General features: G+C 43.1%; 1 protein-coding gene across 4 annotated transcripts in view; it reads left to right on the top strand.

Annotated features, from left to right (window-relative positions):
* LOC135551990 (growth factor receptor-bound protein 10-like) overlaps positions 1–26,821 on the top strand; it is a 58,935-nt gene that overhangs the window by 4,263 nt on the left and 27,851 nt on the right. For 3 of the 4 annotated variants that reach the window (XM_064983319.1, XM_064983321.1, XM_064983320.1), the window contains exons 2-5: positions 619–733; positions 4,256–4,346; positions 17,438–17,681; positions 17,818–17,944. In XM_064983319.1, coding sequence (XP_064839391.1) covers positions 683–733; positions 4,256–4,346; positions 17,438–17,681; positions 17,818–17,944 — 513 coding nt within the window. In that variant the 5' untranslated portion in view covers positions 619–682. The remainder of the gene's footprint in view (positions 1–618; positions 734–4,255; positions 4,347–17,437; positions 17,682–17,817; positions 17,945–26,821) is intronic. The other variant, XM_064983323.1, reaches the window with a different exon arrangement.

The following is a 26,821-nucleotide window of genomic DNA, read 5'->3' as shown; positions in this document are numbered from 1 at the left end:
GCTTCAACATCACTTCCTGGAGTCCTTAAACTGCACGTCTCCATAAAATGCCATCTTCACCAACCTAATTTGTCTCCAATGTGCAATTGAGTCTTCACATAGGAATAAATGTGTCACGTGATCGATGGCTTTGTCCATTCATATACTGTCTATACAGTCATTGATTTGTCCCCAAGCAGGCAAGGTTAGGATAAGCTTCATCATGGTACGGTCAGGAATGTAGCAGTGCGTTATCTGGGACCAGTGTGCTTAGTCAATGCATGTAGACCAATTTAGACACTCTAAGACTAGCCCATATTAGATAAGAAAGAAGATTTGAGTACTAGACCTCGAAGCACTTTTACTGGAGATTCTCTTCTGAGCATGCTTTTTAGTTCAGGACTATAGGCTTACTTTTTGTCTGGGAAACTGGCCCTTAGTTTGTCACTCTCATCTCTTTTTCTTTCTTTCTCTCTCTCTCTCTGCAAGTGTTAAGTAGTCATGTGATATGGGATAATCCCTTATTTAGTCTGAGGAGTTGTGTTTGAGAAGCATCAGAGCTGTGTGTGTGATTTTTGTTATTGTCTATCTCTACAGTTAGGGTTCCTTGTTTGATAGTCCGTTGGTCTCTCTGTGTAGGTATCTGGTCAGTGGAGTGAGAAGTAAATGTGATCTCCAGAACCGGAGCCTGCAGAAGGATAACATGGCCTTAGCCGGGTGTCCAGACTACTTCCTCCTCCAATCTAACTTCCAGGTAAAGACTATACACACACACACACACACGACACCTGTGTCTGTGACTATAACCATAGTGACAAGGCTGGGTCTCACATGTTTGCATGCCTGCTGTAACCGTGACAATGCTCAGCTGTCACACAGATCCATTAGAAGTGGTTATAGAAGCAGTAGTATTTAGGGTTTCTTCAACTGGCATTTCTGAAAATTTTTGGGATAGTTACCCTAGTAGCATTACTATTATTCCACTGTACCAGGTAGCCTAGTGGTTAGAGGCAGGTAGCCTAGTGGTTAGATGCAGGTAGCCTAGTGGTTAGATGCAGGTAGCCTAGTGGTTAGAGGCAGGTAGCCTAGTGGTTAGAGGCAGGTAGCCTAGTGGTTAGAGGCAGGTAGCCTAGTGGTTAGAGGCAGGTAGCCTAGTGGTTAGAGGCAGGTAGCCTAGTGGTTAGAGGCAGGTAGCCTAGTGGTTAGAGCGTTGTGCCAGTAACCAGCAGGTAGCCTAGTGGTTAGAGCATTGTGCCAGTAACCAGCATGTAGCCTAGTGGTAGGAGCATTGGGCCAGTAACCAGCAGGTAGCCTAGTGGTTAGAGGCAGGTAGCCTAGTGGTTAGAGCATTGGGCCAGTAACCAGCAGGTAGCCTAGTGGTTAGAGCATTGTGCCAGTAACCAGCATGTAGCCTAGTGGTAGGAGCATTGGGCCAGAAACCAGCAGGTAGCCTAGTGGTTAGAGGCAGGTAGCCTAGTGGTTAGAGCATTGGGCCAGTAACCAGCAGGTAGCCTAGTGGTTAGAGGCAGGTATCCTAGTGGTTAGAGCATTGGGCCAGTAACCAGCATGTAGCCTAGTGGTTAGAGCATTGGGCCAGTAACCAGCATGTAGCCTAGTGGTTAGAGCATTGGGCCAGTAACCAGCATGTAGCCTAGTGGTTAGAGCATTGGGCCAGTAACCCCCAAAAGGTTACTGGATCGAATCCCCGAGCTGACAAGCTAAAAATCAGTCGTTCTGCCCCTGAGCAAGGCAGTTAACCCACTGTTTTCCGGGTGCCAAAGGTTTGGATGTTGACTATGGCAGCCCTCCGCACCTCTCTGATTCAGAGGGGTTGGGTTAAATGCGGAAGACACATTTCAGTTGAATGCATTGTTGTACAATTGACTAGGTATTCCCCCTTTCCCCCTTACTACTGTAGTGAATGAGGCTATTGTGAGTCAAGCAGGCTTTTGTGCTTTAGTCTGAGTCTGAACCGTTGTGTCCTATAGGACTAGACTGGAGGCCCTCAAGGCCTATAAATAGACCAGCAAAACAAACAATTTCACAACATCAGACACACACCACCTTTCCCACCCACCCCAATCAGGATTTTAATTCATTAGGGCTGAAAGCGTGGAATGTGTGTGTTTGTGTGTAAGCTGTCATGCTGTATCATGTTGATGGGCCAACCTTATCCATTATATAATGCATTGTCACACACACACACACACACCATGCAGCCTCTCAGGGCTGAGACAGTAGGTTGAGTGTGTGTAGATGAGGATGAACCTCTCTTCCACATATTGTACTTACAAAACTCTCTCTGGGTATAGTTTGTCCATCTGAGCCATGTTTCAAGACTCTCAGAGCGGAAGAGCTGAGCGCGTGTGTGTGTGTCCAAGCGGGAGACCTGGATGTGAGCCATGGACACATTAGAGGGAGAAACGCTTTGTGTGAGTGTGTAGCAGAGAAACAGGCTAGAATACTTTTCACTCCAATCTAGGCTTTAGCTCAGCGGGCTAATTCTGTCTTGTGGCACACTGATAACCTGTGTTCAAACTCTGTGGTCTCCATATGCATGGATATGGTGTGTACTGTGCAGGCCCGAGTTCTGGCATGCTTGCTAAGATGGTCAGACCTGCTAATTTTTTACAACACTAGCTTCTCAAACCTCTCTCTCTTTCCCCACTTTTGTCCTCAAACTGTTCAATACAGTCAGAAAAGACCTTCCGCTAAAATATCCCTTTATTGTGGTAATATACATATAATGACTCTGTCCTACAGACATGTGGTAGTTACAACCTTCCTGCACAGTAATATGGCATCACTGCTGCCATGGACCTGTGTGTCTGTGTGAAAGGTCAGTATGGTTGCGGGTATAGGACCGTTCTGGTTTGTGTGTCAAGTTTGTGGATGATGTGCATATTATATGTGTGTTTGTGTTGTGTAGTTCTGGTTTCCACAGACGTATGTATGCAGCAGAGCTGTCCCTGGAAAATCCTTGGCTGCTTCTCGGAGCTGTAAATCTCTCTGGGCGTTTATGGATGTTTTCAGAGGGGAGTGGTGTGTGTGTGTGTGTGCCGTACCCCTGGCAGCGGGCAGTTCCTGGAAACTGTACTTCCGTGTTCTCCGCTTTCCTGGAAAATTGAAAATGTTTTCCTTTTTTTATTTTTTATTCTCCTCAGCAGTGCTCCTTATCTGAGGCTGCTGTGTGTGTGTGAAGAGCAGTTTGTGCATCTGCGTGTGCAGGCACATGCAAACGTTTGTGTGCGTTTGTATATATTGGCTGGATGACAGATTCATATCCGTGCAGACAAAGCTCTCCCAGACGTGTTCCAAACGGTTCTCTTTCTCAAATGACACCTAAATGCCTACCACTACTTTGACCAGAGCCCTATGGGTACCTATGTGCCATTTGCATAAAAAAAACAATACAATGCTAAGGGAATATGCATGTTTCCCTGCAGTGTATACTACCATTCAAAAGTTTGGGGTTACTTAATGTCCTTGTTTTTGAAAGAAAAGCACTTTCTTTTTTTGGTTCATTAAAAAAGCACAAAAAAACCATCATAGTGTAAACATTGTTAATGTTGTAAATGACTATTGTAGCTGGAAATTTTTGTAACAAAATAAATATATATTGAATATCTTCATAAGCGTCCAGAGGCTAATTGATCATTGGAAAACCTTTTTGCAATTATGTTTGCACAGCTGTAAACTATTGTTCTGATTTTAAAGAAGCAATCAAACTGGCCTCCTTTAGACCCTTCATTTCTCAAAACAAGAGTAGACTGACGAGAAGAAAGGTCTTTCAGAAGAAAGGTCTTTGTTTTTGGCCATTTTGAGACTGTAATTGAACCCACAAATGCTGATACTCCACATACTCAACTAGTCTAAAGATGGCCAGTTTTATTGCTTATTTAATCAGAACAACAGTTTTCAGCTGTGCCAACATAATTGCAAAAGGGTTTTCAAATGATCAATTAGCCTTTTAAAATGCTAAACTTGGTTTAGCGAACACAACATGCCATTGGAACACAGGAGTGATGGTTGCTGATTATGGGCCTCTGTACACCTTTTTAGATATTGAATAAAAAAATCTGCCGTTTCCAGCTACTATAGTCATTTACAACATTAACAATGTCTACACCGTATTTCGGATCAATTTTATGTTATTTTAATGGACAAAAAATGTGCGTTTCTTTAAAAAACAAGAACATTTTTAAGTGAATGTGAACTTTTGAATGGTAGTGTTTGTCCTGATTTTATTGTGCTTTCTGTATCTCCATTCACACAGGAAACTGTGGACCGGACTTCCTCCCACAGACCGGACGGTTTGAATGGTCAAGGGTTTCAACTTTCTGCCCATCGGAACTCCGACCACCAAGGTGATTGTCCTCTCCTCTCAACTAACCTCCCCTTTCTCCTCTCCTCTGTTGTCCAAATGAAGAGGCTATAATAGTGTTATTTTTTTTTGGTGCTCAGCACTTTTCTCACTCGCTGGTGGATTGATTTTTCCAGAATATCCAGACTCCTTGGAATTCTGTAGGAATGCTTTTCTAGGAATACTGTGGGAAGGCAGGCTGTAAATCTTCTTCCTGTTTGACCCGTTACTTCCTGGGGGTGTCGTCAATGCCTGGTCTCCATGGGGATTGTTGCTCACAGTCATGTTGTAAATATTGGCTCATTGTAAAGTATGTAGGCCTAAAGGACCATGAATTACACTGGGGCAAAAAAGTATTAGGTCAGCCACCAATTGTGCAAGTTCTCCCACTTAAAAAGATGAGAGGCCTGTTATTTTCATCATATGTGGACTTCAACTATGACAGACAAAATGAGTAAAAAAATCCAGAAAATCACATTGTAGGATTTTTAATGAATGTATTTGCAAATTATGGTGGAAAATAAGTATTTGGTCACCTACAAACAAGCAATATTTCTGGCGCTCACAGACCTGTAACTTCTTCTTTAAGAGGCTCCTCTGTCCTCCACTCGTTACCTGTATTAATAGCACCTATTTGAACTTGTTATCGGTATAAAATACACCTGTCCACAACCTCAAACAGTCACACTTCAAACTCCACTATGGTCAAGACCAAAGAGCTGTCAAAGGACACCAGAAACAAAATTGTAGACCTGCACCAGGCTGGGAAGACTGAATCTGCAATAGGTAAGCAGCTTGGTTTGAAGAAATCAACTGTGGGAGCAATTATTAGGAAATAGAAGACATGCAAGACCACTGATAATCTCCCTCGATCTGGAGCTCCACTACAAGATCTCACCCCATGGGGTCAAAATGATCACAAGTACGGTGTGCAAAAATCCCAGAACCACACGGGTGGACCTAGTGAATGACCTGCAGATAGTTGAGACCAAAGTAACAAAGCCTACCATCAGTAACACACTACGCCGCCAGGGACTCAAATCCTGCAGTGCCAGACGTGTCCCCCTGCTTAAGCCAGTACATGTCCAGGCCCATTTGAAGTTTGCTAGAGAGCATTTGGATGATCCAGAAGAAGATTGGGACAATGCGATATGGTCCGATGAAACCAAAATCTAACTTTTTGGTAAAAACTCAACTCGTCATGTTTGGAGGACAAAGAATGCGGAGTTGCATTCAAAGAACACCATACCTACTGTGAAGCATGGGGGTGGAAACATCATACTTCGGGGCTGTTTCTCTGCAAAGGGACCAGGACGACTGATCCTTGTAAAGGAAAGAATGAATGGGGCCATGTATCGTGAGATTTTGAGTGAAAACCTCCTTCCATCAGCAAGGGCATTGAAGATGAAACGTGGCTGGGTCTTTCAGCATGACAATGATCCCAAACACACCGCCCGGGCAATGAAGGAGTGACTTCGTAAGAAGCATTTCAAGGTCCTGGAGTGGCCTAGTCAGTCTCCAGATCTCAACCCCATAGAAAATCTTTGGAGTGAGTTGAAAGTCCGTGCTGCCCCAAAACATCACTGCTCTAGAGGAGATCTGCATGGAGGAATGGGCCAAAATATCAGTGTGTGAAAACCTTGTGAAGACTTACAGAAAACGTTTGACCTCTGTCATTGCCAACAAAGGGTATATAACAAAGTATTGAGAAACTTTTGTTATTAACCAAATACTTATTTTCCACCATAATTTGCAAATAAATTCATAAAAAATCCTACAATGTGATTTTTCTGGATTTTATTTTCTCATTTTGTCTGTCATAGTTGAAGTGTACCTATGATGAAAATTACAGGCCTCATCTTTTTAAGTGGGAGAACCTGCACAATTGGTGGCTGACTAAATACTTTTTTGCCCCACTGTATATTGATCTTTTATTTAGTCAAATAAAATTGTATTTGTCACATATACACGTTTAGCAGATGCTATTGTGGGTGTAGCGAAATGCTTGTGTTTCTAGCTCCAACAGTGGCGTAATATCTAACAATTCACAACAAAACACACAACCTAAAAATATAAGAATGGAATTAAGGAATATATAAATATTAGGATGAGCAATGTCAGAGTGGCATTGACTAAATACAGTAGAATAGAATACAGTATATACATATGAGATAAGTAAAGCAAAAATATGTAAACATGATTAAAGTGGCCAGTGATTTCAAGTCTATGTATATGAGGCAGCAGCCTTTAAGGTTCAGGGTTACGTAATGGGGTGGAAGCCGCCTAGTGATGGCTATTTAACGGTCTGATGGCCTTGAGATTGAAAAACAGTTTCTGTCTCTCGGTCCCAGCTTTGATGCACCTGTACTGACCTCACCTTCTGGATGAATGCGGGGTGAACAGGCAGTGGCTCAGGTGGTTGTTGTCCTTGATGATCTTTTTGACCTTCCTGTGACATCGGGTGCTGTAGGTGTCCTGGAGGGCAGGTAGTTTGCCCTCGATGACGCAATGGGCAGACCGCACCACCCTCTGGAGAGCCATGTGGTTGTGGGCAGTGCACTTACCATACCAGTTGGTGATACAGCCCAACAGGATTCTCTCAATTGTGCATCTAAAAGTCTGAGGGTTTAAGATGCCAAGCCAAATTTCTTCAGCCTCCTGAGGTTGAATCAAATTTATTTATATAGGCCTTCTTACATCAGCTGATATCTCAAAGTGCTGTACAGAAACCCAGCCTAAAACCCCAAACAGCAAGCAATGCAGGTGTAGAAGCACGGTGGCTAGGAAAAACTCCCTAGAAAGGCCAGAACCTAGAGAGGAACCAGGCTATGAGGGGTGGCCAGTCCTCTTCTGGCTGTGCCGGGTGGAGATTATAACAGAACAAGGCCAAGATGTTCAAATGTTCATAAATGACCAGCATGGTCAAATAATAACAATAATAATTGCAGTAGTTGTCGAGGGTGCAGCAAGACAGCACCACAGGAGTAAATGTCAGTTGGCTTTTCATAGCTGATCATTAAGATCTACCACTCCTGCTGTCTCTAGAGTGTTGAAAACAGTAAGTCTGGGACAGGTAGCATGTCCGGTGAACAGGTCAGGATTCCATAGCCGCAGGCAGAACAGTTGAAACTGGAGCAGCAGCAGGCCAGGTGGACTGGGGAAAGCAAGGAGTCATCATGCAAGGTAGTCCTGACGCATGGTCCTAGGGTCCTCCGAAAGAGAGAATTAGAGAGAGCATACTTAAATTCACACCGAACACCGGATAAGAAAGGAGAAGTACTCCAGATATCACAAACTGACCCTAGCCACCCGACACATAAACTACTGCAGCATAAATACTGGAGGCTGAGACAGGAGGGGTCAGGAGACACTGTGGCCGCATCCGATGACACCCCCGGACAGGGCCAAACAGGAAGGATATAACCCCACCCACTTTGCCAAAGCACAGCCCCCACACCACTAGAGGGATATCTTCAACCACCAACTTACCATCCTGAGACAAGGCCATGTGTAGCCCACAAAGATCTCCACCACGGCACAACCCAAGGGGGGGCGCCAACCCAGATAGGAAGATCACTCGGAGATCAGTCAATCAGTGACTCAACCCACTCAAGTGACGCACCCCTCCTAGGGACGGCATGAAGGAGAACCAGTAAGCCAGTGTAGGGAGGCTTGCACTGGAGTAATATGATCAAATTTTGGGGTTCTAGTCAGGATTCCAGCATCTGTATTTAGCATTAACTGACGTTTATTTTGTGCTTTATCCGGGTAGCCGGACAGTAGAGCATTGCAGTAGTCTAACCTTGAAGTAACAAAAGCATGGATTAATTTTTCTGCATAATTTTTGGACAAAGTTTCTGATTTTTGCAATTTGTACGTAGATGGGGAAAAAAAGCTGTCTTTGAAACAGTCTTGATATGTTCGTCAAAAGAGAGCACAGGGTCCAGAGTAACACAGAGGTCCTTCAGTTTTATTTGAGATGACTGTACAACCATTAAGATTAATTGTCAGATTCAACAGAAGATCTCTTTGTTTCTTGGGACCTAGAACAAGCATCTCTGTTTTGTCCAGGTTTAAAAGTAGAACGTTTGCAGCCATCCACTTCCTTATGTCTGAAACACAGGCTTCTAACGAGGGCAGTTTTGGGGCTTCACCATGTTTCATTGAAATGTACAGCTGTGTGTCATCTGCATAGCAGTGAAAGTTAACATTATGTTTTTGAATGACATCCCCAAGAGGTAAAATATATAGTGAAAACAATAATGGTCCTAAAACGGAACCTTGAGGAACACCAAAATATACAGTTGATTTGTCAGAGGACAAACTGATATCTTTCAGACAGATAAGATCTAAACCAGGCCAGAACACGTCCGTGTAGACCAATCTGGGTTTCCAATCTCTCCAAAAGAATGTGGTGATCGATGGTATCAAAAGCAGCACCAAGGTCTAGGAGCACGAGGACAGATGCAGAGCCTCTGTCTGATGCCATTAAACGGTCATTTACCACCTTCACAAGTGCAGTCTCAGTGCTATGATGGGGTCTAAAACCAGACTGAAGCATTTCGTATACATTGTTTGTCCTCAGGAATGCAGTGAGTTGCTGCACAACAGCCTTTTCTAAACATTTTGAGAGGAATGGAAGATTCGATATAGGCCGATAGTTTTTTCAATATTTTCTGGGTCAAGGTTTGGCTTTTTCAAGAGAGGCTTTATTAATGCCACTTTTAGTGAATTTGGTACACATCCGGTGGATAGAGAGCCGTTTATTATGTTCAACATAGGAGGGCCAAGCACAGGAAGCAGCTCTTTCAGTAGTTTAGTTAGAATAGGGTCCAGTATGCAGCTTGACGGTTTAGAGGCCATGATTATTTTCATCATTGTGTCGAGATATAGTACTAAAACACTTGAGTGTCTCTCTTGATCCTCGGTTGGGTGCCTCTGTGTTGAGGATCAGCGAAGTGGGGGTGTTGTTTCCTATCTTCCCCTTGGGGGATGGTCTGTCACAAAGTCCAGGAACCAATTGCACAGGGTGGGGTTCCGACCCAGCCGATAGTCATTTAGTTCATTTACCATCGCTTTCTTGGGTACAGAAACAATGGTGGACATCTTGAAGCAAATGGGGTCAGCAGACTGGGATAGAGAGAAATTGAATATGTCTGTAAACACACCAGCCAGCTGGTCTGCGCATGCACGGCTAGGGATGCCATCTGGGCCGGCAGCCTTGCGAGGGTTAACACGCTTAAATATCTTATTCATGGAGAAGTGGAGCTCACAGTCGTTGGTAGCGGGCCTCGTCGGTGGCACTGTGTTATCCTCAAAACAGGCGAAGGTGTTAAGTTTGTCCGGAAGCAAGACGTCAGTGTCCACGACTTGACTGGTTTTCCCTTTGTAGTCCGTGATTGTCTGTAGACCCTGCCACATGCGTCTCGTTTCTGAGCCGTTGAATTACAACTCCACTTTGTCTCTCTACTGACATATTGCCTTAAGGAGGGAATAACTACACTGTTTGTATTCGTCCATATTCCCAGTCACCTTTCATTGGTTAAATGTGGTGGTTCGCGCTTTCAGTTTTGCGCGAATGCTGCCATCTATCCACGGTTTCTGGTTAGGGTAGGTTTTAATAGTCACAGTGGGTACAACATCTCCTATACACTTCCTGATAAACTCAGTCACCGTGTCTGTGTATTTGTCGATGTTATTCTTAGAGGCTACCCTGAACATTTCCCAGTCCGTGTGATCAAAACAATCTTGAAGTGTGGATTCCGATTTGGTGAGACCAGCTTTGAATAGTTATTAGCACAGGTACTTCCTGTTTTTCAGTTTCTGCATATAGGAAGGGAGGAGCATAATGGAGTCATCAGATTTGCCAACGGGAGGGCGGGGGAGGGCCTTATAGGCACTTTGAAAAGCTGAGTAGCGGTGGTCTGTTTTCCCAGAGCGAATGCTACCATCAATGTGTTGGTAGAACGTTGTTGTGTTTTCCTCCAATTTGCTTTGTTAAAATTTCCAGTTACAATAAATGCTACCTCACGATCTGTGGTTTCCAGTTTGCATCAAGTCCAGTGAAGTTCTTTTGAGGGCCGTCCTGGTATTGGCTTGAGGGGGAATATACATGGTTGTGACTATAACCAAAGATAATTATCAGCATTTGATTGAGGTATTCTAGGTCGGGTGAAGTACTAGAATTTCTGTATGTTATCACAATCACATCATGAGTGGTTAATCATGAAACATACACCCCGCCTTTCTTCTTCCCAGAGATGTCTTTATTCCTGTCTGGGCGATATACTGAGAACCCAACTAGCTGTACAGTCTCAGACGGTATATCCCGAGAGCCATGTTTCCATGAACATTAGCGAGTAATATTCTGGGAATGGTGGGTGGTGTGCGCGCTTCCTGAGTTGGACTAGAAGTCCACTCCGATCACCTCTTCTCAGCCAGCTGTGTTTTGGATCAGCCTCTGGAATCTGTTCAATAGCCCTGGGGGGTACGGACAAAGGATCAAATTTGGGAAAGTCGTATTCCCGTTCCTAATGCTGGGGAGTTACTGCCTCTCTGATATCCGAAAGTTCTTTCCGGCTGTATGTAATAACACCAACAATTTCCTGGGCTAATAATGTAAGAAATAACACACACACACAAAAAAATAAAAAAATACTGTGAAGTTGCTTAGGAGCTAGATGTAGAGCTGACTTAACTATCGGCGCCGCCAGGCTATATTATGCTAGGTTATAGGGATGTGCATCTCTCCTTACAATCACGATTCAATATGCATCTAGATACATGTGCTCCAATATGTTTGTTTTTGTTTGAAACGATTCGGTGCGATTTGATTAGTGGAATGGATCGGCGTAATTTATGTTTCTGCCCCCCCCCACACACCATTTATCTGAAATACTCATCACCCACTGGTTTAACTTGTCAGATATCAGATTTAAAATGTTTTTTTGAGCTAGTAGTATGTCAATATATATCTTTAGAAATTAGCTATGGCATACATAGCTAATTAACATAACAGTTTTGAATTTCACCCAGTCTCAAAAGCAAATGGTTTTGACCAAGAGCTGCTCTCTTCTCCCGTTCCGACCAGTGCAGCTCGCAAAAATGATTGCTGTCCTTGTTATGAAATTACAACTTTACCCTGTTTGTGTAAAAAGTGACCAAATGCACTGACTGTTTTAAAGCAGAGCCAAACTAATATTTTGTACGGTGGACCTGGCAATCGAAAACCACCAATCAGCAGTTAGATGTGCAATCAGCAAAATTGTTGTCCACTCCGGTAGCCCGGTACGTCTCCACAGGTAAAACATTTTCTTCAGTGCGTTTGGTATCAATGACCCAAAAAATTACATTGATTGTCCCTCATGTAGCTCTTTGCACTTGCACCCATAAACATGTTGAAAATGGCAGATTTGGACTCTGATAAGCACTTAAATTGGAATGCTGTACACCTCACATTTCCATATCATAAAACTGATGCTATATACAGTGTTAACTTTCATGATCACTATGTTAGATGTACAGTTACAGATGGCATGGCGTTATATTCTGGGTCGTCCTGAACAGAATGAGCCTGTTTGTTGTATTGTGAAGGAAATGCACTCATGGCTCCATTCTGTTGCAAAATTACGATCTGCTTCTCTAAATTGCCCTTGTGAAAGCCTAAGATCATATTTTATCATTTAACTTGTCAAAAAATGTAACAAGCTTTCAAATTATACCCATGTGACCCAGATTTGGATTTATAATGGACGGTTTTGTATTGCTTAACAGTAATTGTGTAAAGGAGAAGATGCAGGGTTGTGTTCCAAACAACACAACAAGTGTTCTTGCTCTAGTTCCTCAACGGCACAGCTAGGAGAGCTCAAAAATACTTTCTAGTTGAAGACTTTTCTTTGAGTCATAAAAGTGCATTGAAATTATTTAGGAACTGTGCACACTTTGGAGATGTGTGTGTGTGGCCACTTGGAAACACCAGTTAGACCTCTCACTCAAACTGACAGTCTGGAGATGTGTGTGTGTGTGGCCACTTGGAAACACCAGTTAGACCTCTCACTCAAACTGACAGTCTGGAGATGTGTGCGTGGCCACTTGGAAACACCAGTTAGACCTCTCACTCAAACTGACAGTCTGGAGATGTGTGCGTGGCCACTTGGAAACACCAGTTAGACCTCACTCAAACCCTTGTCATTTTTTTTGTCTTATTGCAACTACCCCAAATTTAGTTACTGAATGTATCCAGAGTATTTTCAGACTTTATCAACAAATATCACAAAGTACAGTAAGTGTAAAATCAACATTCTAATGTTTGGATTCAGTCTTGTGTCAGGTGAACTGTTGTGTTCTCACCTTTGTCTAATTTTCCCATTTATCTCCAAACTGTTCACTTTTTTTAATGGCTACCGGTATTGCATATACAATGCCTTGCGAAAGTATTCGGCCACCTTGAACTTTGCGAACTTTTGCCACATTTCAGGCTTCAAACATAAAGATATAAAACTGTATTTTTTTGTGAAGAATCAACAACAAGTGGGACACAATCATGAAGTGGAACGACATTTATTGGATATTTCAAACTTTTTTAACAAATCAAAAACTGAAAATTTGGCGTGCAAAATTATTCAGCCCCTTTACTTTCAGTGCAGCAAACTCTCTCCAGATGTTCAGTGAGGATCTCTGAATGATCCAATGTTGACCTAAATGACTAATGATGATAAATACAATCCACCTGTGTGTAATCAAGTCTCCGTATAAATGCACCTGCACTGTGATAGTCTCAGAGGTCCGTTAAAAGCGCAGAGAGCATCATGAAGAACAAGGAACACACCAGGCAGGTCCGAGATACTGTTGTGAAGAGGTTTAAAGCCGGATTTGGATACAAAAAGATTTCTCAAGCTTTAAACATCCCAAGGAGCACTGTGCAAGCGATAATATTGAAATGGAAGGAGTATCAGACCACTGCAAATCTACCAAGACCTGGCCGTCCCTCTAAACTTTCAGCTCATACAAGGAGAAGACTGATCAGAGATGCAGCCAAGAGGCCCATGATCACTCTGGATGAACTGCAGAGATCTACAGCTGAGGTGGGAGACTCTGTCCATAGGACAACAATCAGTCATATATTGCACAAATCTGGCCTTTATGGAAGAGTGGCAAGAAGAAAGCCATTTCTTAAAGATATCCATAAAAAGTGTCATTTAAAGTTTGCCACAAGCCACCTGGGAGACACACCCAACATGTGGAAGAAGGTGCTCTGGTCAGATGAAACCAAAATTGAACTTTTTGGCAACAATGCAAAACGTTATGTTTGGCGTAAAAGCAACACAGCTCATCACGCTGAACACACCATCCCATTGTCAAATATGGTGGTGGCAGCATCATGGTTTGGGCCTGCTTTTCTTCAGCAGGGACAGGGAAGATGGTTAAAATTGATGGGAAGATGGATGGAGCCAAATACAGGACCATTCTGGAAGAAACCCTGATGGAGTCTGCAAAAGACCTGAGACTGGGACGGAGATTTGTCTTCCAACAAGACAATGATCCAAAACATAAAGCAAAATCTACAATGGAATGGTTCAAAAATAAACATATCCAGGTGTTAGAATGGCCAAGTCAAAGTCCAGACCTGAATCCAATCGAGAATCTGTGGAAAGAACTGAAAACTGCTGTTCACAAATGCTCTCCATCCAACCTCACTGAGCTCGAGCTGTTTTGCAAGGAGGAATGGGAAAAAATTTCAGTCTCTCGATGTGCAAAACTGATAGACATACCCCAAGCGACTTACAGCTGTAATCGCAGCAAAAGGTGGCGCTACAAAGTATTAACTTAAGGGGGCTGAATAATTTTGCACGCCCAATTTTTCAGTTTTTGAATTGTTAAAAATGTTTGAAATATCCAATAAATGTCGTTCCACTTCATGATTGTGTCTCACTTGTTGTTGATTCTTCACAAAAAAAATACAGTTTTATATCTTTATGTTTGAAGCCTGAAATGTGGCAAAAGGTCGCAAAGTTCAAGGGGGCCGAATACTTTCGCAAGGCAATGTACTTTCCATATTTCTTCTGTAAGAAACATTTAAATTTAGCCCTATCCGTACAATATAGGACAATTCCCACGAGTGTAAGAAGTTAATAGTATATGATTTTATATTACGAAAGTCCTTTTACAAATATCTGAATGCTGAAGGTGCCATGCAGATATAGCCTACCAATATTAGAACAGGGATAGAGTAGGCCTACCTCTCGTTGGCTCGTGCAGCTGTATCTTTCGCGCTGTGCACACAGTTGTTATCTGACTTGTAAAGCAATGTCATATGCAGCTCCATGCACAAAAGTTTGATAGGCTGAAGGACAGGATGAATCAATTCCGTCACAACAAATTCAAGATATTTGCAGAATAAGACAGAAACGATTGAGTTAAAAACATTGGTGAACCTGCAATTTGTAACGTTTGAATCAGTTTTCTTGCCGATGCATGCTTCATTTGGATCAGTGTGGGCTCCCGCAGACCGATACACTTGCCTAGAGGCATATTTAGCTGGTTTAGTAACTTGAAGACTTCTGTATGATAAATGTAGAGAGTGATAGAGACTTTGGTATGTTGACTGTAGGGGATGATAGACTTCAGCCTGTTTTAGAATTTTAAATAACTAGGCAAGTCAGTTAAGAACAAATTCTTATTTACAATCACAGCCTACCGGGGAACAGTGCCTTGTTCAGGGGCAGAACGACAGATTTTTACCTTGTCAGATCGGGTATTCGATCCAGAAACCTTTCGGTTACTGGCCCAATGCACTAACCACTAGGCTACCTGCCACCCCATGTTGACTGTAGGGGATGATAAAGACTTTTGTATGTTTTTTATGATTGTACATTCTAGATTTAACATATGAGAGGCAGTGACCGTGTTCCCAGTGCTCCAGAGTCAGCAGACTCAGGCCTACACATGCGCACACACACACTCTCAGAGCCTAGGGACACCTTAGAACATGGTAGAGGAAACATTTTAGTGGAAGGCTGGAGTCTTCCGTTATATTCCAATGGTTTCTTAGATGTCCTTCTGACATACAGTAGCTCTCTACTCTGCTCTGGACAGTATCCTAACTATCTCTAGTTTACTGTAGCTTGAGGAACTTGAAACTCTCGACCCTGCTCTACTACAGCCCCACTGATGGGAATGGAGGTGTGTTTGGCACTCCTTTTCCTGTAGTCCACAATCGTCTCCTTTTGTTTTGCACACGTTGAGGGAGAGGTTGTTGTCCTGGCACCACACTACCAGGTCTCTGACCTACTCCCTATAGGCTGTCTCATCGTTGTCGGTGATCATGCCTACCACCGTTGGGTGGTCAGCAAACTTAATGATGGTGTTGGAGTTGTGTTTGGCCACACAGTCATGTTTGAACAAGAGTACAGGAGGTGACTAAGCATGCACCCCTGAGGGGCCCTTGTGTTGAGGATCAGCGTGGCAGAGGTTGTTGCTTACCCATACCACATGGGGGCGGCCCGTCAGGAAGTCCAGGATCCAGTTGCAGAGGGAGGTGTTTAGTTCCAGGGTCCTTAGCTTATTGATGAGCTTTGTGGGCACTATGGTGTTGAACGCTGAGCTGTAGTCGATGAATAGCATTCTCACATAGGCATTCCTTTTGTCCAGGTGGGAAAGGGCAGTGCCCCTCTGGTAGGCTTGCGTCACTGATCACTTCGTGGCTGGGTTTCCCTTTGTAGTCTGTAATAGTTTGCAAGCCCTGCCACATCTGATGAGCGTCAGAGCTGGTGTAGTATGTTTCTATCTTTGTCCTGTATTGAAGCTTTGCCTGTTTGATGGTTTGTCTCAGGGCATAGCGGGATTTCTTATAAAAGCTGTCGCTCCTTGAAAGCGGCAGCTCTAACCTTTAGCTCGGTACGGATGTTGCCTGTATTCCATGGCTTCTGGTTGGGATATGTACGTACGGTCACTGTTGCGACGATGTCGTCTATACACGTATTGATGAAGCCGGTGACTGAGGTGGTAAACTCCTCAATGTCATTTAATGAATCCAGGAACATATTCCAGTCTGTGCTAGCAAAACTGTCCTGTAGCGTAGCATCCGCATCATCTGACCAATTCCGTATTGAGCGAGTCACTGGTACTTCCTGCTTTAATTTTTGGTTGTATGAAGGAATCAGAAGGATAGAATTATGGTCAGATTTGCCAAATGGAGGGCGAGGGAGAGCTTTAGACGTGTGTCTGTATGTGGAGTGAAGGTGGTCTAGAAGTTATTTATTTATTTATTTTCACCTTCTGGTTACACATTTAACATTCTGCTAGAAATGAGGTAAAACGGATTTAAGTTTGCCTGCATTAAAGTCTCAGGCCACTAGGAGTTCCGCTTCTGGATGAGTATTTTCTTGTTTGCTTATGGCCTTATACATCTTGTTGAGTGCGGTTTTAGTGCCAGCATCTGTTTGTGGTGGTAAATAGACCGCTTCAAAAAATAGATAGTGTGGTCTACAGTTTATCATGAGGTACTCTACCTCTGGCGAGACAGACCTCAAGACTTCCTTAATATTAGACATTGTGCACTAGCTGTTATTGACAAATAGACACAAACCAACAGCCCTCGTCCTACCGGACGCAGCTGTTCTGTCCTGCCGATGCACGGAACACACAGCTAACTGTATATCCATGTTGTCGTTCAACCACGATTCGGTGAAACATAAGATATGACCGTTTTTAATGTCCTGTTGGTAGGATAGTCTGGAACGGAGCTCATCCTGTTTATTCTCCAGTGATTGCACATTGGCCAATAGAGCGCATGGTAAAGGCGCTCTCACTCGCCGATAACATTATCGCAAGGCACCCGGATCTGTACCCCCTGTATCTCCGTCTTCGTGCGAATAACGGAGATTTGGGAGTAGCTCTCTCTGTGCTCAGGACAGCATCCTAGTTATCTCTAGTCTACAGTGACATCTATTGGTAAGAGCAACATTTGCAGCATGAATCTCCTTTTTGCTGTGTTTTAAATACACCTCTATCTCTCCCCCTCTTTCTCTCCCCACCTCCCTCCCGTCTTTACCTCTGTCTGTCTCTCTATCTCTGTCGCTCTGTCTCTCTGTGTAGATGATGTGGATCTGGAGGCGTTGGTGAATGACATGAACTCCTCTCTGGAGAGTCTCTACTCCAGCTGCAATACCCACACAGAGACGGCCCCGCTGCTGCACAACAGTCACGTGCACACCCCTCATCACGGGCACGCTCCTCATCGGCGCGGCCCTCGCTCCCAGCGCCCTACGCCCCCTATTCCCCTCTCCTGCCCCCAAGAGAGGCTGTGTCGCTCTCAGCCCGTACACATCAACGCCTTCATGTAACTATGTCTCTCGCTCTCACACACATGTGCACACACACACACAGTATCTATATCTTTCTATGAGTAAATGTAAATCTGTGGTTGTGATCGAGATGTCTTTTTTATTTTTGTGCAACTCTGTCTCCCTCTACAGGAGGCTCCAGGAGGAGCAGCAGCAGTGTCGTCCCTCCTCTCTCCCTGCCGTCATCAACCCCTTCCCTGAACTCTGCACCCCCACTGGCTCTCCCATCCTCAGCCTCATACACACCACAGACAACCATGTAAGTACACACACACACAGACGGAGTTACTTTTGAGTGTGAGTGCGTGTCTTTTGTTTCTGAATCAGCTGACTGGACTGTAATGTCCTGGCATAATGTTGTGTTTGGCCGTAGACCTGCCTTTCTTATGTTACTCAACAGTTTATCAAACTTGTGTGTGTTATTCATTCTGGTATGATGGTCATTACTCACACACACACACACCCATTTGGCGCCAGACAGGTGACCGGAAAGATTTCAATTGATCTGACATTTGAGAAATACATCCATATGTATTGGGTACGTAACCCATTAGGCCATCCTCCCACGCAGTCAGCTCCATCAATAAACCAGGGATATTGGCCAAATGAGCCATATTTGTGTCCTTAAACAGCCTATATCTAATTACAAAAACACTATTCCTTGTGTTTCGATCTGTAGCATATGCAAAAATGTATTGCCTATTTTATTGGTTTTTACATTCCTAAAACACATTGTCCATCTCACGGTTCAGCTGTTGGAGATTTGAGCACCAGATGCATAACGGCATTGCATGCATTGGCCTATAGGCTTAAGCGTCCACTGTATGATTTGAATATTTAAAAGATACATGGAAAGAAAGGCCTAGCCCCAGAGAGAGATGCCGGTGGCCTGATATGACACGGACATGCATTGTTTCATGTCAGACAGGCTGCTGCGTCTGTCAGACAGATTTACAGGAGGAGGTTAATTCATAAATGTTCTATTAGAATTTGTTATGAAGATGAGCGTTAGATTACAGGAGTAACTCTGGTAGGCCTGAAACATCCTTCCAATAGGTAGGCCTGAAACATCCTTCCAATAGGTAGGCCTGAAACATCCTTCCAATAGGTAGGCCTGAAACATCCTTCCAATAGGTAGGCCTGAAACAAGTTCAGCTGTCGGAGTCAGTTGGAGCACCAGTGCACACAGTCGTCATATCATAGGCCTTCAGTATAGTAGGCTAATAGCCACACCACACCAAACCTTCACAAATGTTTCTAAACTTTTATTAAGGTAATATCAAAAGTAAGTCAAGCCATTGTTTATAGGGGAAATATGAGCAGGATATTAAATTGCGGAAAACAACATTACAGTTAACTAAATAAAATGTCTCAACAGAATGAAACAAAACATGTTTTGCATATTTAAAGAACTGGTTTAGATTAATAAAAATGCCTACAATAATAACAATGACATACAACAATAATAATCATAAAAAATAATAATACATAAATAAAAATGGCGAGGTGCAAAGTAGCATGCATTTGGCTGCACCATTCTTCTCATCTTTGTCCACTACAATAGCTCAACTCCTCCACACGGAGGACATTCCCTTTGTAGCAGGGCTCCAAGACTAACAGACTTGTGCCACTAAGTTTTTCAGTTGGTGGCACCAGCCCATGATTTGGTCGTACCAATTTTTTTTGTGGGATCATGCAGTAGAAAAAAATTGTAGGCCTATCAAGTTATTCACAATGCTTTATAAAAAAGTGCACTTAGTCTACTGAGATGGTACTGAATAAATACATTATTTATCTTGTGATGTTGTGATTCAAAATATTTTAATGTGCAACTTAATCCAGTGATTCTCATGCATTTGGGTAGACAAATATGCTATTGTTAAATATGGCTCCAGAATTGTAAAAAAAAAAATATATATATATTCATTTGCCTGCATCTTTATGTGCTCTAATATCATAGGCTAATATACAGTGTATTCTAGGTATTCATACCCCTTCCCTTTTTTTCACATTTTGTTATGTTATAGCCTTATTCTAAAATGGGTTAAATGTAAAAAATCCTCTTCAATCTACACACAATACCCCATAATGACAAAGCGAAAACAGGTTTTTAGAAATTTTAGCAAATTTAATTAAATAAATAAATAAAAGAGATACCTTATTTACGTAAGTATTCAGATCCTTTGCTATGAGACTTGAAATTGTGTTAAGGTGCATCCTGTTTCCATTGATCATCCTTGATGTTTCTATAACTTGATTTTGAGTTCACCTGTGGTAAATTCAATTGATTTGACATTATTTGTAAAGGTACACACCTGACTATATAAGATCCCACATTTTGACAGTACATGTCGGAGCAAAAACCAAGCCATGAGGTTGAAGGAATTGTACGTAGAGCTCAAGACAGGATTGGGGGAAGGGTACAAAAACATTTTCTGCAGCATTGAAGGTCCCCAAAAACACAGTGACCTCCATTTGGAACAACCAAGGCTCTTACTAGAGCTAGCCGCCCGGCCAAACTGAGCAATCGGGGGAAGAAGGGCGTTGGTCAGGGAGGTGACCGAGAACCCGATGGTCACTCTGATAGAGCTCCAGCGTTCCACTGTGGAGATGTCCTTCTGGAAGATTCTCCCATCTCTGCAGCACCACCAATCAGGCCTTTATGGTAGAGTAGCCAGACGGAAGCCACACCTCAGTAAAAGGCACATGCCAGCCCATTTGTAGTTTGCCAAAGGGCACCTAAAGGACTCTGACTCTTAGAAACAAGATTCTCTGGTCTGATGAAACCAAAAATGAACTCTTTAGCCTGAATGACAAGTGTCATGTCTGGAGGAAATCTGGCACCATCCCTACTGTGAAGCATGGTGGTGGCAGCATCATGCTGTGGGGATGTTTTTCAGCGGCAGGGACTGGGACACTAGTCAGGATCGAGGGGAAAGAGGAACGGAGCAAAGTACAGAGAGATCCTTGATGAACACCTGCTCCAGAGTTCTCAGGTCCTCAGACTGGGGTGAAGGTTCACCTTCCAACAGGACAAAGACCTTAAGTACTCAGCCAAAACAATGCAGCAGTGGCTTCGTGACAAGTCTCTGAATGTCCTTGAGTAGCCCAGCCGGAGCCTGGACTTGAATCTGATCGAACATCTCTGGAGAGGCCTGAAAATATCTGTGCAGAAACACTCCCCATCAAACCTGACAGAACTTGGATCTGCAGAGAAGAATGAGAGAAACCATTTTAGAATAAGGCTGTAATGTAACAAAATTTGGAAAAATCAATGGGTCTGAATACTTTCCGATAGAACTGTATTTGGGCTGATTCATTTGGGGCTGATTCATTCATTTCATTTCCAGTGGTAGCATACTGTTCAATGAGGCCAATGCACTCGCATTGGCCAATATACTTCTCGCGCACTCCATATCTGAAAGCCAGATCAAATATCTTTGTAAAATAGTTGCTGTTGAGTTTAGAATTGAGAGCTGAGACATTAAAAGTATACCTTCAGAAAGCTGAGGCAAACAGACCCTTTCATTACAGGATTCATGAGGATAATGAATATAGCCTTCAAACTCAACTCTGGACCTCGAAGCCAGTTCCATTGTTCCCCTCTAATCGGGGACTGATTTAGACCTGGGACACCAGATGGGTGCAATTAATTATCAAGTAGAACAGAAAACCAGCAGGCTCCGGAGGTGAATGAATGTGCAGCCTGCACTGATGTGACCAATACATTTCTTAACTCACACAACCAAGTCTAAGGGTCGCAAAATGTGGCTACATGGTCACAGTTTGGAGACCTGCCTTGTAAGCTTTTCACAATAGGCATACTCTAACTTTAATTTGACTTCAATTTAAAAGGCCTTCATCCTCACAATCAACAGTAGCCTAGGCCAAAGCTCCTGTCTTGCTTTCTCTCTCTCTTCAGTAGAAGGGCAGCCGCTGACTGACACACACACACACACACACACACACACACACAGTGTTCTAGGGCTACAGGATGCTTGGTGTCCCTCTTCCTGGAGATGTTGCTGGGAACCTCTCAGTATCTGGGCTGTGTGAGCCCTGCCTATCCGTCCGGTGTTCCGGCTTCTCCGACAGCATCTGGGAAAGACAGACGCTCATTTCCCGTTCACACGCTTCCACCCCAGCTCGGAGCGTCAAGGCTGTGTGAGTGTGAGAGAGTTTGTCAGCCTTTCCTTCCCCCAGTGTGTGTTATTCAGAGTCCCAGTCACGGGCACACACTGCTCCTTCTAAGCTACAGGACTGTACCGCTAGTACAGACAGGAACATGTTCTGGGATTAATGCGATAACATTAAGGAGTTTACCACATCAGTCACCGGCTTCATTAATTCATCTATTGTCCCTCTAACCACTCTGACATCAATGCAATTGAAAATCACATCCAACACTTATCATAACAGTATCATGCATTTAAAACTCATCTCACTATGATCGATCATAAAGTTGAAACTGAGTGGAAAACATGGTCCTTGTGGATGTTGTTTCAAAGCCAAAGAAAATGGACAGCTCTTTCTAAGGTGATGCTAAAAATGTAACCTACGCATATTAGAGCTTATGTATATGCATAGGCCTATAGGCTTGTCCTTCATATCTTAAAGACATGGACTGTTGTTTCTCTTTGCTTGTTTGAGCTCTTCTTGCCATAATATGGACTTTGTATTTTACCAAATAGGGCTATCGTCTGCATACCATCCCTACCTTGTCACAACACAACTGATTGGCTCAAACGCATTAAGACGGGAAAAATATTACACAAATTGTCACGCCCTGGTCTTAGTATTTTGTGTTTTCTTTATCTATTTTGTCAGGCCAGGGTGTGACATGGGTTTTTGTATGTGGTGTGTTTTGTCTTGGGGTTTTTTCACAGGTATTGGGATTGTAGCTTTGTGGGGTTTTCTAGGTTAGTCTATGGCTGTCTGAAGTGGTTCTCAATCAGAGGCAGGTGTTTATCGTTGTCTCTGATTGGGAACCATATTTAGGCAGTGTTTCTTTGAGTGTTTTGTGGGTGATTGTCCTTGTTCCTGTTCTGTGTTAGTTTACACCAGTATAGGCTGTTTTCGGTTTTCGTGTTACGTTTATTGTTTTCTTGTATTGATTCGTGTTTCCATTGTTTTCATTAAACATGAATCACAATGGCCACGCCACATTTTGGTCCGACTCTCCTTCGCATATAGAAAACCGTTACACAAATTAACAAGGCCCATCTGTTAATTGAAATGAATTCCAGGTGACTCCTCATGAAGCTGGTTGAGAGAATGCCAAGAGTGTGCAAAGCTGTCATCAAGGCAAAGGGTGGCTACTTTGAAGTATCTCATGAAATATATATGTTTTTATTTGTATAACACTTTTTTGGTCACTACATGATTCCATATATCTTCTATTATTCTACCATGTAGAAAATAGTACAAATGAAGAAACCCTGGAATGCGTAGGTGTGTCCAAACTTTGTGTTCTTTATAAGCCCAGACATTTCTATATGCAATCCTGTTTGAAAGCAGAGTTTTGATGGTTGCCACTGAAAATAGGAGGATTCCAGGTGCTACTACATTTATTTCTCAGCCGCTACAATTAAGCACATGCTCCACTATAAAACTGGAACAGCCTGCCTGGCAGGTTGAAAATCAAACTGCGGCCACAATTTGCTATTAGAGTCCATAGGATGACATCTTTTTCTAGCTTCCCCTGTTCCTACCAATTTGATAATGGGCCATTCAAAATCGGAACAAATTGTACATACTAGTAAAGACGAGATTAATTTGAGAATAGTCAATTAAAATATGACCACTTGAGTGAACAACTGTGCAACCTGAGACGAGGAATGGAGCCCAAGCTTCTTTTTTTCTTTTTTTTAACGGCTTGTGATCAATGGAGATGCTAAACGTGTTTATGTTAATTAACAGTCAATTACCGTGAGACCAGCAATCATTTGCATGAAAATAACCAGCTAACAAAATGTCATAACTGCCACAGCCCTACGTATGTGCATGTCTCAACCAGAAGCCATGAATTATAGGCAACATCTGCACTGAACTAAAGGCTATGATTGCCACTTTCAAAATGCGGGAAACTATCCGGATGCATATAATAAATCCCGCTACAACCTCTAAAACTTCAAACAGGCAAAGCATCAATACAGGACTAATACCTAATCCTACTATTCCAACTCTGATGCATGACGGATGTGGCAGGGCTTTCAAACTATCACGGATTACAAAGGGAAACCCAGCCGCGAGCCTCCCAGTGACACCAGACGAGCTAAATGCCTTCTATGCTCCCTTCAAGGCAAGTAACACTGAACCATGCATGAGAGCACTGGCTGTTCCGGACGACTGTGTGATCTCATTCTCCGTAGTCAATGTGAGTAAGACCTTTAAACAAGTTTTCATTCACAAGGCCGCAGGGCCAGATGGATTACCAGGACGCATACTCCTAGCATGCCCAATTTGTAAGTCGCTCTGGATAAGAGCGTCTGCTAAATGACTTAAATGTAAATGTAAATGCGCTGACCAGCTGGCAAGTGTTTCACTGACATTTTCAACCTCTCCCTGACCCAGTCTGTAATACCTACATGTTACAAGCAGCCCAGCATAGTCCCTGTGCCCAAAAACGCCATTGTAACCGATCACCCCATAGCACTCATATCTCTAGCCATGAAATGCCTCGAAAAGCTGGGCATGACTTACATAAACACCATCGCAGATGCACTAGACCGACTCCAATTCGCATACCACACCAACAGATCCAAAGATGATGCAATCTCCATTGCACTCCACACTGCCCTCTCCCACCTGGACAAGAGGAACACCTATGTGAGACTGCTATTCATTGACTACAGCTCAGCCTTCAACACCCTTGTGCCCTCCAAGCTCATCACTAAACTAAGGAACCTGGGACTGAACACCTCCCTCTGCAACTGGATCCTGGACTTCCTGACAGGCCACCCTCATTGGTTAGGGTAGACAACACATCTGCCATGCTGACCCTCAACACAGGGGCCCCTCAGGGGTGCATGCTTAGTCCCCTCCTGTACTCCCTGTTCACCCATGACTGCGTAGCCGCATGACTCCAACACCATTCTTAAGTTTGCTGACGACACGATGGCGGTAGGCCTGGTCAACGACAATGATGAAACAGCCTATAGGGAGGGCAGAGACCTGGTATTGTGGTGCCAGGACAGCAACCTCTCTCTCAACATCAGCAAGACAAATGAGCTGATCGTGGACTACAGGAAACAGAGGGCTGAGTACGCCCCCGTTCACATCAGGGCTGTAGAGGAGGGGGTTGAGAGTTCCTCTGTGTCTACATCACTAAGGATCTATCATGGTCCACAAACACACACAATGAAGTCGTGAAAAGTGCACAACAATTCAGCTTCCCCCGCAGGAGGTTGAAAAGATTTGGCATGGGCCTTCAGAGCTTTTAAAAGTTTTACAGGTGCAACATTGAGAGCATCTTTATTGGCTTCATCACTGCTTTGTTTGGCACCTGCTTGGCATCCGACCGTAAGGCGCTACAAAGGTTACTGCGTACGGCCCAGTACATCACTGTGGCCAAGCTTCCTGCCACGCAGGACCTCTCTACCAGGCGGTGTCAGAGGAAGGCCCTAAAAATGGTCAAAGACTCCAGCCACCCAATTCATAGACTGTTCTCTCTACTACTGCACGCCAAGCAGTACCGATGCACCAAATCTGGAACCAACAGGACCCTCAACAGCTTCTACCCCCAAGCCATAAGCTAAATAGTTAGTGCGGGTAGCTATTTGGTTAACAATTTTACTGTTTATTATCTATCCTGTTTCCTAGTCACTTTATCCCTAACTATATGTACATATCTACCTCAGCTACCTTGTACCCCTGCACATCAACTCGGTATTGATACCCTGGGTATATAGCCAAGTTATCGTTACTCATTGTGTATTTATTAATTTTGTTATTACATGTTATTACTTTTCTTTTATTTCTCTCTTGTCTTTCTCTCTGCATTGTTATGAATGGCCCATAAGTAAGCATTTCACTGTTAGTCTACACCTGTTGTATACAACCTTATTTATACCTACACACCAAGGTCAAAAGTTATTTATACATGTTACTGACTTCTTCCCACACACAAACACAGGGTCTTACCAGATGGCATAGCCTCCACAACAATGGGGCGGCAGGGTAGTGGTTAGAGCGTTGGACTAGTAACCAGAAGGTTGCAAGTTCAAACCCCTGAGCTGACAAGGTACAAATCTGTCATTCTGCCCCTGAACAGGCAGTTAACCCACTGTTCCCAGGCCGTCTTTGAAAATAAGAATTCTGGTTACTAGTCCAACGTTCTTAACTGACTTGCCTGGTTAAATAAAGATAAAAAATGCAGACAGGAGTCTCAGACATGCCTTGTGGAAAGAGAGAGGGAGTTAGCCTACCATTTAAAAAAATATGTTTAGGCCTACCTGGTCTAAAAAGCAAGGAAAATACTATCACTAGAGTCCACTTCTCTAGACGAGAGCATACATTACATAAGAAGAGAGGGGGTAAATATGAGATCACTGCACACCATTGTAAATACAACTCATGTTTCTGTTGATTTATTTTCCCTTTTGTACTTCAACAATTTGCACATTATTACAACACTGCACATAGCCATAATATAACATTTGAAATGTCTCTATTTTGAAACATTTCTCAGTGTAATGTTTACTGTTCAATTCTGATTGTTTATTTCACTTTTGTTTATTATCTATTTCACTTGCTTTGGCAACATCATGTGTTTCCCATGCTAATAAAGCCATGTGAATTAGAGCGAGTCAGTGTGTTTGTATACTTAGTTTTCACTAGCACTGTTCTCTTCTAGAATAGACAGGACTTCTCTTTCTTACTATCTTTTCTGTAATTCTTCCCTCTGTCTTTCTGTGTGTCTGTATCTATGTAAGTTTCCCTCCATCCCTCTATCTTAGTTGCTGTATGATCTGAAATTGATGTGATCTGAAGATGTGAAAGTTTAAACGTTCTGACCTACTGTTACAGTCAAAATTTTGGACATCTACTCATTCAAGGGTTTTTATTTTTACTATATTCTGCATAGTTTTGATGTCTTTGCTATTATTCTACCTATGGAATCACGTAGTAACCAAAA

This window comes from Oncorhynchus masou, chromosome 13 (assembly GCF_036934945.1).
Source record: "Oncorhynchus masou masou isolate Uvic2021 chromosome 13, UVic_Omas_1.1, whole genome shotgun sequence".
Lineage (NCBI taxonomy): Eukaryota > Metazoa > Chordata > Actinopteri > Salmoniformes > Salmonidae > Oncorhynchus > Oncorhynchus masou.
Note: the sequence above shows the minus strand (reverse complement) of the source record. Positions and strands in the feature narration are given on the sequence as shown.